General features: G+C 48.5%; 2 protein-coding genes and 1 non-coding gene across 4 annotated transcripts in view; 1 reads left to right on the plus strand and 2 right to left on the minus strand.

Annotated features, from left to right (window-relative positions):
* CAND2 (cullin associated and neddylation dissociated 2 (putative)) overlaps nucleotides 1–5,765 on the plus strand; it is a 29,492-nt gene extending 23,727 nt beyond the window's left edge. For both annotated transcript variants that reach the window (XM_036870762.1, XM_036870763.1), the window contains exons 12-15: nucleotides 577–746; nucleotides 1,839–2,003; nucleotides 3,122–3,229; nucleotides 4,325–5,765. In XM_036870762.1, the coding sequence (XP_036726657.1) occupies nucleotides 577–746; nucleotides 1,839–2,003; nucleotides 3,122–3,229; nucleotides 4,325–4,552 (671 nt within the window). In that variant the 3' untranslated portion in view covers nucleotides 4,553–5,765. The remainder of the gene's footprint in view (nucleotides 1–576; nucleotides 747–1,838; nucleotides 2,004–3,121; nucleotides 3,230–4,324) is intronic.
* A 263-nt stretch (nucleotides 5,766–6,028) lies between these two features.
* Nucleotides 6,029–10,785, minus strand: RPL32 (ribosomal protein L32). Its single transcript, XM_036870766.1, has 4 exons — nucleotides 10,732–10,785; nucleotides 9,342–9,442; nucleotides 8,550–8,731; nucleotides 6,029–6,214 (listed from the first exon to the last, which is right to left on the minus strand). Exons 2-4 carry the CDS (start codon nucleotides 9,435–9,437, stop codon nucleotides 6,085–6,087), a joined length of 408 nt encoding a protein of 135 aa, XP_036726661.1. The 5' UTR covers nucleotides 9,438–9,442; nucleotides 10,732–10,785; the 3' UTR covers nucleotides 6,029–6,084.
* On the minus strand, nucleotides 9,519–9,658 carry LOC118904594. Its single transcript, XR_005022046.1, has one exon. It is a non-coding gene; the product is annotated as a small nucleolar RNA SNORA7 (small nucleolar RNA).
* Nucleotides 10,786–10,981: the final 196 nt, after the last annotated feature.

Raw genomic sequence — 10,981 nt, forward strand, 5'->3', positions numbered from 1 at the left:
CCTGGGTGGTTATATTAATCATTTGAAATACAGTTTTTTTTTTTTAGGGAGCCCTCCCATTCTTGATTTTATTTATTTTTTGAATATATAAAACATGAACATAGTTATTAAAAACTCTAACCTATACTGAAAGAAATGCTGTGTGATTTTGTGTAAGTCTCTTCACCTCTCTGATCTTCAGCATTCTCATCTGAAATAAAATCAAGTTAACATTTATAGAGTCCTCACTTGGTGCTCTGCTGTGTGCTTTGTAGACATCACCACATTTTTAATCCTAAAACCAGTCCTACAGTGTAGGTACTGCTGTTAACACCCATTTTACAGTTGAGGACATTGAGGCTGTCCAAGGTGCCACAGTTAGGACGTGGTCAAGCCTGGATTTGAACCCAGGCCAGACTCAAGTCCACGTTCTTATCTGGACTTTGAAGGTTTGTTGCGCAGAGTAGATGCTCAGAACACGTTTGTCCCCGTCCAGCCAGGTCCGCACGGCTCCCGTTAACCAGATAAGCACGGTGGGGTGGGGTGGTTTGTGTTTGGCTGTGCTGCCCCTCACACCACCTCTGGTCTTTCTGCCAGGAGAGTTCATGGAGAGCCTGCAGGACCCAGACCTGAATGTGCGCCGGGCCACCCTGGCTTTCTTCAACTCCGCCGTGCACAACAAGCCCTCACTGGTCCGCGACCTGCTGGACGACATCCTGCCCCTCCTCTACCAGGAGACGAAGATCCGCCGGGACCTCATCCGAGAGGTGAAGCCGTGGGAGGACAGAGACGGGAGCCCTTGGGCCTGACTGCTGCGGCTGGGGCGAGGGTTAGGGTCAAGCTCATCAGAGCAGGTCCGGCCCACAGGGTTAAGTTTGCCCCTCCACTTCCCAGCTGTGTGACCCTGGCCGGGGCAACCCGATCCTCTCTGAGCCTCAGTTTCTCCTCATGGGCAAAGGGAGAGAAATAACCGTGTCCACATTATAGGGTTGTTGAGAAGATTTTTAATGAGTTAAATCCTACAAGTGCTCAGATCTGCTCCTGGCACACAGTCGGTGCTCAGTAAATGTCAGCCACTCTTGTTATCACTCAACATTCAGCAGGTGTTCGTGGAGCACCAGCCCTGCGTCCAGGCGCCAGGGAGCTCATGGCCTCCTGAAGGAGAGGGAGGGATACCCTCTCTGCTGATTATTTAAGTTACTTAGAGCACTTGGTGAAGTTAGGATTTAAGAGGCGGAGATTAAAAGTGATTTAACAGCCAAGTCATTGCGCGATATAATTAGAAGGGCTGAACCACCTGGCATCGCTGAGGAGGATGTGACTGATCAGAGGGGTTAGGAAAGTTTTCCAAAAGAAGGGGACATTTGAGCTGGGCTTTGAGGGGTAAGAAGGAGTTTACCATTAAGAGCAGAGCCTTGTGGTTATAACTTCAGAGACACCTGGGTTTGTAATTCTGGTTGAGCCATTTGCTAGCTTGGGCTAGTGTCCTTGGGCAAGTTAGTTAACCTTTCTGAGCCTTAGTTTCCTCATATATTAAATGGAGTTAATAGTAACACTGTCTTCCTGGGACTGTTGTGATGAATGAGTAGAATGTCATCTGTCAAGCACTCGGCACAGTGCCTGGCACATTATAACTGCTCAGTAGATTCTAATACTTGTAATTATAATTATTGTTACTATTATTATCAAAAGGCATCATGGGCTGAGCAAAGGCATGGAGACTTAAGAGTCTAAGGCATGATTTGGGGATGGGACGCAGTACTGAACAACAGAGGGAGGGGTGCAGCAGGAACCTGGGAAGGCGTCCTTATGCCCTGGGGTCACAGCCCCCAGCCCGCTCTCATCCCTCCCTCCTGCAGGTGGAGATGGGGCCCTTTAAGCACACGGTGGACGATGGGCTGGACGTGCGGAAGGCGGCCTTCGAGTGCATGTACTCGCTGCTCGAGAGCTGCCTGGACCAGCTGGACATCTGCGAGTTCCTGAACCACGTGGAGGACGGCCTGAAGGACCACTACGATATCCGGGTAGGACGAGCCCCCTCTCGGACCCAGGCCCACCCCGCAGCGAGAGGCCAGCCAGGCGCCACAGGGCCCACTTCTTGTTTGTCCCCCACCCCTGCCCCAGGCGCCCCCGTGAAAACAGCTGCTTTGTTCTTTAACAATAAGAAAAAGAACCCACGTCTCACACCTTTGGTGGGAGTCTACACTGGGCAAGCTCTTGGGAGGATGGGTTGACCAGAACTAGAAAAATGTAGAATTTAGAAACATTTTATTTTTTTATTTTTATTTTTTTTTTGAATTTATTTTAACATCTTTGTTGGAGTATAATTGCTTTACAATGGTGTGTTAGTTTCTGCTTTATAACAAAGTGAATCAGCTGTACAAATACATATATCCCCGTACTACCTTAGAAACATTTTAAAATTTAGAATTCTTATACACTCCATGAACTGACTTCATGGACTGACTCCTAAAAATACATTCAGAGTTTTATGTGAGAGATGGTTCTCCACAGCTTTCTGGGAGTTGGGAAAGGCTGGCAGCTACCCAAATGTCCACTCATGGGGAGCTGGCTCAGTAAAACGGGTACCTCCAGCCATGGATGGGATCCTGGCAGCATTACAAAGACGGAGCGGGATCTCTGTGCTGGCATGGAAGGTGGCCAAGACCCACTGTTAGGTGATAAGTGAGTTGTAGAAGTTTGGGCCATTTTTTTATTACCTGTGAGGGAGACAGGTTTTACTTTCTATCCTTCTTGTAGCTTTTTAAAATACAATGAACATGAATCATTTTTGTAACGAAAAACCAGTGTAAAATAATCAAAAGGAATTATGCTTGTCTTAAAGGGTTTAGACGATATAAAAGTGAATAGAGAAGTGAGTAGTAATCACCCAGAAGTTCCACTCCACCTAGAGAGAACCACTGTTGTAAATCTCAGTGTTTCCTGGGAAAACGCACAAAAACATTCCTTAATTTCGTCAAGCAATATTTGGTGAGTGCCAGTACACACAGGTCAGTGTGGCAGGCTGGCTGGCTGGCTGCTAGAGCTTGGGCTTGAGCTCCAGACCTCTGCTCTTCCCCAGGGCCTGCTCCTTTCCGTCCTGGGCCATTTCACCAAGAACTGTTTCCTTCCTCCTGGGCAGATGCTGACCTTCATCATGCTCGCCCGACTGGCTACCCTGTGTCCTGTGCCTGTCCTGCAGAGGGTGGACCGGCTCATCGAGCCCCTCAGGGCCACCTGTACCGCTAAGGTAAGCCCCCTGCCCAGCCCTGGGCGCACCTGCCGGGTTCTCTGCAGATCGTTCATGGTTACTGTTTGCTGAGAATCTCCTGCGGTACAGGTGGTGTATGAAGTGCTTTATTCGATCATTATCACTGCCCTACAGAGTACTTCTTATTCTTACCATTATACACACAGGGAGACAAAGGTTCAGAGAGGTTAAGTTACTGACTGAGGCTACACAGTTAGTAAATTGCAGAGCTGGGATTCAGACCTGGCTCTGTCTTTCTTTCACTCATTAAACACTTCCTGAGTGTTGGGCCTTGTGCAAGGTACTAGGGATGCAACATTGAACATGGTGGACTCCCTCCTCTCACATCCTAATTGGGAAACTGAGTCAGACCCTTAGAAAGATAGAAGTCACTGACTGGTTGATTGGTATAGGGCAGTTAGCCTGGAGTGCCTCAAGGTCCGGGGAGGATCTGGGGCAGGAGGCTCACGGAAAGCTGTCACGTTGAGCACAGAGCCTATCACACCCAGTAAATGCCTGCTGAATGCAAGAACTAATTTGGGTTTTGGAAGAGTAGGAATTAACCAAAAAGAAAGCAGAGTATTTTAGATTGGAGCTTAAAGAGGGGTCACAGCTCTTAGGGGGCAGAGCCATTTGAACCCAGGACTGTCCAGCCCCAATGCCAAGCTTTTCACCTCTACCTGAGCCTCTTCGGGGAAGAGCCTGAGTGTTGTCTGGGCTGAGTGTCCTGAGAGCAGAGCGGAAGGAATCTGGACTTTATTGCATAAGCAGTGGGGAAATTCCTGAGATTCTGTGAATAAGCGGGAGAGGTAGAGGATAAAGCAGTGGAAAGCAGGCGAGGCAGCTTTGGAAGTCTACTCCCCAGCTTGTCTGCAGAATGGGTGGCAGAGGCAAGGACTTGACCGTGGGTAAGAGGCCAGCTAGAAGGCTGTCACAGCAACCCATTCATGAAGTCCAGTGGTGCCAAGAGCCTGCTTTAAGCGCAGTAAATAAAGATAGGAGATGGCGCGTGAGCTGGGGAGGATGACGTGACCAGGGAAATGCAAGGCCATGTTCAGTAAAGGATGGCTTGTTGTTCATTGCTTCCCACCTTAGGTCAAAGCTGGTTCTGTGAAACAGGAGTTTGAGAAGCAAGATGAACTGAAGCGCTCCGCGATGAGGGCAGTGGCCGCCCTGCTGACCATCCCAGAAGTGGGGAAGAGCCCCATCATGGCTGACTTCTTGTCCCAAATTCGATCCAACCCCGAGCTGGCTGCCCTCTTTGAAAGCATCCAGAAGGATTCTGCTTCAGCCCCCAGCACAGACTCCATGGAGCTCAGCTAGTGCTCCCCCACCCCCAGGGGACCCCAACTCACAAGGAGGCCCACTGAAGCCAGAGCCTCACCCTCCCAGCACCACAGGCCTCTTAACTTTTGCCCCTTACCCATCTCACTGGGGCCCTCACTCTCCTGGTCGGGCACCTTCTCCAGGGACCCCAGTCCGAGCTGCAAGGCTGCCAACAGTTGGGCCCTTTAACTCAGGACAGTTATTCAAAGCGGGTGTGGTAGTTCTTCCAAATCTTCCACCAACGATAGATGTGACTTAACACAGGTCAGCCTGGCTCCTTCAAACTGGGGGTCCCAGCCTCACCAAGTACTTAGTATTTAGAAATACGTGTGGTCACAGCTGCAAAAAGCTTAGGAGGCAGCTGGATGGCCTTCCTCCCTGCTGTCCCAGATGTGTCATTCACACTACTCCCACGTTTTCACCTGATCTGATGTGCCCAAAATAAGTGCTTTGGTGGGGCATCTTAAAAACTCAGGTACCTCCCTGAGCTATTCACACTTTAGAATCCAAAATGCTTTATTTCTCATTGGCAGTGATAAATCAGAAATGTGTATTATTTTTGCAGAGGCAGGTGAGTGGGGTAGGTAATTGGATGTAATGTTTTTTTCTAATCCCAAAACTCTTTACGTAGCAAAGAGAGACAGGAAAGCACAAATGAAAAAGTACAAACCACCTTTCATGTCCCCCCATCGAGGTGTAACCAGGTGGTTTGTGAACACGTCCTTTCTAGTTTTTAGTATCAAGGACACAGAAACATTAAGCAACAGGCCAAAGAATTTTCTGCTATCCCAGGTTAATAAAGGACAGATCCTAAACTGTTACCGTTTTCTCCGCACAATTCCTCTACTCGGTAGTCAGAAGACTATCAGAATGCTTCCCTCGTCAATTCAAACAAGTCACACAATGACCAACAATTTACTCAAACGTTTCAGACTGAGTTTTGAACAGGAGCCAATCTGTAAGACATTTATCTACTGAACTAAGGGCCTTAAATCCAATCTTGTGCTATAGAGTGCCACATGCCCTGTTCCATGTGACCTGTGCTGCCTCTTAATACCATGTCTTGGAAAAATGGCCTCTTAGCCTCGTAGAACAGCTGAATTCTAGGTACTGTTGACTAAGGTCTAGGACTGTAGTTGAAAAGGAAACTTGATTGTCCTCAATCTTCACAAGAACCACACAGGGTGATTCCTAACTTTATAAAGTGAGGCTAAAAATGACTACTTGCTCCACGATGCAAGGTCCTTCAACCAGGGGTCTCAGAACCTACCGTGGTCTGAGGGCCACATCTTCCCGAGCCCACCTGGAGCTGACCAAGGCTGCTCTGGGTGCCTGAGGCCTGGGCCCCATGAAGGAGGGATCACGTATCCTTTACAAACGCCTTCCAAACAGAAGGTTCCACAGAGCACGAACAGGCAAAAGAGCAATCTCTGTGACAAGCTGTCAAACAAACTGAAGAGTAAAACCAAGGGGGAAATGCCAGATGGCCGTTTCACGGTTTTATTAAACAAAACGTGCACAAGAGCTGTCTATTCATTTTCTTCGCTGCGCAGCCTGGCGTTGGGATTGGTGACTCTGATGGCCAGCTGGGCTGCTCTCTCCACAATGGCTTTGCGGTTCTTGGAGGAGACGTTGTGCGCAATCTCAGCACAGTAAGACCTGGAAGAGAATTGGTATGTGAGTAAGGAGGCCATCGTGGAAAACACACTTGGTGTTCCACTGGGAAGGCAATAGCCCTGGTCACTTTGCTTCCAGAGCTACAGCACTGAAGAGAGGGGGGGCTGCTAACTCCCCTAATTCCATGGCACTAGCAACACGGCTCTGAAGTGTTCCCTGGTAGTGATCCCTCTCGTTTAACCCTCCCAGCGGCCTTGTAATCCAGGTAGCGCCTCCACTTTACAGACGAGGAAACCAAGGCCCACAAAGTGGAGATGAATTCCCAAGTCACACACAGGCCAGGATGGCTCAGCCCCAGGCTCCAGGTTCAAAGGTTCTCCCTCAGTCCTTTGAACCAACCTGCTCCCCTCAAGGCAGTCTCAGGGAGCTTGGACTTGCCCGTGAAAAGTTTAGGTACTTTCTGCAAAGCAACCAACAGCAAAACCCAACAGCCTGATTAAGCCAAGGGCTCCCCAGCCCAGACCATAAACATTTTACCTGTTTGCTGCAGACAAATTCAACTTGAAAAGTAACGGTGCCTAAACTCACCCAGTGAATGACAACACCTAACATTTCCTGAGCTGGTGCCAGGTACCGTTCTATTCATTCCTGCACAGCCACACCACACCCCGGTTTGACTACAAATTGGCCTAATGAGCACATTTCAGTAAGGAGGTGATTTATGAAGCCATCAACAGTGGATTAAGAAGACACTCTACCCCAGGAGGAATTTCAGCAGAGAGGAGTAAGACTCTAGGGAGTGAGTAAATAAGGCAGTGGGCACAGTTCTTTTTAAGAACTCTGCAGGAAAACAGCTTCACGGCAAGAGACAAACCAATCCAGACAGAGAACTTCTTTGTTTTATGTAAAGAAGTCCACTCAAGTCCAATATCTTAAAACATTTCCCTAATCTTTATTTCCAAGGAGACTTCAGTTGCATCACACTTTTTTCATTTTTCAAAAACTCCCCAAGTCCTCATCCATGTGTATTTAATAATCACAATCACACTGCACATACTTCAAATACTTTCCCCTCTGCTTGGGCATTTTCCATACACGACAACCGTTTTTAACGTACGCACAACATTCCAGCTGGCGCTTGTAACCCCACCATTCACCAATTATACGTAGTGCAGTTACTGCTGCAGTGATCAGCTTACAGTTTCCCTACTTTTCAATTATTTCAGGATAAATGTCCAGAAATGGAACTTGTGAATTAAATTAGATCCAGAGTATTTCTGTGCCTCTTGATACAAACTGCCAAGCTGCTATTTAAAAAAGACTTATCTTTATGGCAACCAGCTACATTTGCACAGCAATCATCTTTGCTACACAAAAGATATTAAACTGCATCTTTCTGTCACAATTCTCCATCAACCTGCTTACTGCAGTTTGGGCATCCAAAATTAATTCCTATGCTCATACTTTCTAAAGAGTATCTGCAGCATTTCAATGCCTGGCTAGATTTCTGACCTAGAGAAACTCAACCAAAAGTGAGAATAATGGTCGTTTATTACTTGCGTCTACAATTACTACAGGTAAAAGATCTTTGTAAACATACGTATACACAGATGTTACTGGTCACTCTCTCCATGTCCTTTCTAACTCACCAAGAAAATGCAGGTTTTTTAGCTCCTGTTTAACAGGAAGGGAAGAAAACTGTCCTCTGCTTAACCAAAAATTACCATTCCCCCCAATCCAGATTAAAATTGTGTCTAAATCACTACCCATGAGAAATCTTTTCTCATCCCACTGCCCTAGTTTGGCCCTAAGCAGACCAAAAGTCTCTTACACACAGAGCTCGCCAACTGTCTAAATTTCTCAAAACACTAAAATAATGCTGCGAACCCCCATGCCCTTCTTGCACTCCTACAACTGTGTAAGCTGTCCTCTCTGCCTGCAGCCTTCCCATTTCTTCACTTCAGATCAAAGCCCAAAATGAGGCAGCAATTCCTCTACTCCTGTAGCCTTCTGATACCTGTGGCCACAGTGTAAAGTGTCCCTTAGGTCTGAGGCTACATTTCATCCCGCCCCCCCACCCTCCGCATAAGTAATGTTCTGAAAATGACTGCCAGAGGCTACAGCAGGAGCCGCGCTGTTGAGCTCAAGCAAAGCCACTTACTCTCTTCCGGTCCTGGGTCTCTACACTTTTCAGGACAGCCCCCAACCCCCATCTCTCCGGCAAAGGAAACACTCTGAAGTTCCCAACAAGCATCACCCAAGCTCCTGAGGACACACCACTCCTCCAAATGCATTCCAGAAGGTCTAGAGTCCCTGCCCAAACTGCTCACACACGCAGGCTTCTGACACCTGAACCGAGAGGTGGGACCCAGCTCACTTGTTGCACATCAGCAGCACTTCAAGCTCCTTGACATTGTGGACCAGGAACTTCCGGAAGCCGCTGGGCAGCATGTGCTTTGTTTTCTTGTTGCTCCCGTAACCGATGTTGGGCATCAAGATCTGGCCCTTGAATCTCCTGCGCACCCTGTTGTCAATGCCTCTGGGTTTCCGCCAGTTCCGCTGAAAGAAAACACATGGTTAGTGTCTGTGAAGACACCAACTCTTCCCTTCGGAGAAAAAAGGGACCAGATGAAAAGGAAACGTGCCGAATAGTAGTTGTCTTCAGGGAACAGGATTTCACTACATTTTTTCTGGTGGAAAAAAATAGGAGCTCCTGCATCTGACCAGCAGGAATACAGATGCAAATTCACAGTCCTTCCAAGCAAAGGAAAAGCAGACTACATACCCATGGGATGTGAGGAGACCATGTATAAAGTAAGATGAAAAGCATGGCTTTTAACATCGCACTCAACACCTAAGTTTTCTCATCTATGAAATAAGCGTAATCTCTCTCTCATATTGTCATAAGGCCACCTGAAACATAACAAATATAAGCCTCTAGACACCTCAAAACAGGCAAGTGTCCCTTGCCATTAAAATTTCAATTTACACATCAAGAGACTGAGTGCCAATAAGGCAGGGACACCTGGGATTCTAGAGAACTCTACCACCAGCCACAGACCAGTTCACCTACCAAAGGTCATCTGAGTTGGGGATGTAAGAAACCCAACAGCCTGTTTAGGAACCCCTTTCTTCACCCCAACACACACTTCCGTCCTGGGCCACACACCTTAATTTTGACATATCGGTCTGACTGGTGCCGGATGAACTTCTTGGTCCTCTTTTTGACGATCTTGGGCTTCACGAGGGGTCTGAGGGCAGCCATGATGCCTTCAAGAAAGAGGCAAGAGACCACGTCAAAGATGAGTCTTGGAAGGAGGCTTTCCCACCCTGCCTGGGGCTTGAACTCTGTTGCAGAGTATCTTCCAATCACCAGCTACTGAGCAAACTGGGAATGGAATGGGTACCTCTGCCAGGCTTGCTTTCCCTCCCAACTCCGAAGCTGGCAGAATACTAGCCATTCTCCAGACGCGATCCTAGGAGGTCAGGGGTCACCTTGCCTAGTCAAAGCCAAGAAAGAATGCCGACAGCTGACCGAAAACAAATTAACCACAAAGGGAAATTTTGCAAAGGGGCAGCAAATCCCATTCTACAAAGTGTCCCGGCCCTGAGATGGCCCAATTGCAGGCTTTGGGCAATCTTCATGAACCTGAATCTCAGTTTTCTCACCTTTTAAATGAAGATATTGCACACTGAAGACCTGCAGTGCCCGGACCACAAGAGATGTGCAGTAAAGAGAAACCTGTAATTCCCCTAGGGTGCTGCTGCTCTATGACACCCTCGAAAAATACACAAAACCGTCATGTGCTTCTAAAAGGCCTCTAAGCCTTGGAACGTTCAGTTCCACCTGAGCATCATCCGAATACCAGCTTTAAAAAGGTACGTTCATCAAGGTGGCCTTCCCAGCTACCTTATCTTTTCTATTGCAGCACCCTTTCTGTTCTCTTCACAGCCACCGATTTCTTTGTTGAGCACACAGCAGTTACTCAATGAATGTGTCCAATAAATGAACTTCCCCCGACCCCCAATGATTTCCTCGAAGACCAGGATGCGGTCTCACATTCCCAAAGATCCTGACCCGCTACCAGAATTTCGGTTAATTGCAGCTCGATTTTTTTGGCAGTCCCGCCACAGAGGCAACCCCAGGGCCAGAAACTGGAAAAGAGGGAGCGTGGAGCAGCGGACATATAAGAATACACGTGGGCAGACATCGCTGAGCGAGGTGTCCCAGGGCCGTAAGGCCGGAACCCCCTCAGTCGCGCCCCAGCCCCCAGGAGCCCCCTTAGTCTAGCCCCAACCGGCGCCCTGCGCCCCCAGGACTCCAACAAGCTGTCCGCAGCTCTGACCCCAGGCGGCCCCCGTAGGAGAGCAAGAGGCCCTGGGAAGCGAAGCTCCATCACCCTCCGGGCCGCTTCGCTCTGTTCCTGTACGTGGTCCAGCCAACCGACAAGGGCCATGCCCACCCAGACGAGTGCACGGAAGGACGGGCCTCCTCGGCAGGGGGCAATGGGGCCAGATGGGGACCGCAGAGACGAGGATGGCCAACGATTAACACTCACCGAGTAGGAGATGGCCGCCACCTCCGTAGGCAGCGCCGAGGAAGAGAGGGGAAGGTAGCGCGCGAGGCTGATGGGACTTCACCTCTGGGTCCTGGCAGGGAAAAGGAGAGCACTTCCGGCTTCTGGTCCATCAAAGATACTATAGACACGTCAGAGAAACAATAGTGAAAAAATTCGAGAATACTTGTGTTTTTCTAGATGTTAATATCTAGGAGTAGCGCTAAAAATTTTCATGCCTGCCGTTGGGACT

This window comes from Balaenoptera musculus, chromosome 11, assembly GCF_009873245.2.
Source record: "Balaenoptera musculus isolate JJ_BM4_2016_0621 chromosome 11, mBalMus1.pri.v3, whole genome shotgun sequence".
NCBI lineage: Eukaryota > Metazoa > Chordata > Mammalia > Artiodactyla > Balaenopteridae > Balaenoptera > Balaenoptera musculus.

Bases quoted from the DNA above. Each gene is read 5' to 3' on its own strand.
- RPL32 (XM_036870766.1), bottom strand. From the start codon at position 9,437: ATGGCTGCCCTCAGACCCCTCGTGAAGCCCAAGATCGTCAAAAAGAGG. The intron at 8,732-9,341 runs GTGTGTGGCCCA...GTTTTCTTTCAG, and splicing joins ACCGATATGTCAAAATTAAG to CGGAACTGGCGGAAACCCAG. The intron at 6,215-8,549 runs GTGAGCTGGGTC...ATTCTCTTCCAG, and splicing joins GTGCTGCTGATGTGCAACAA to GTCTTACTGTGCTGAGATTG.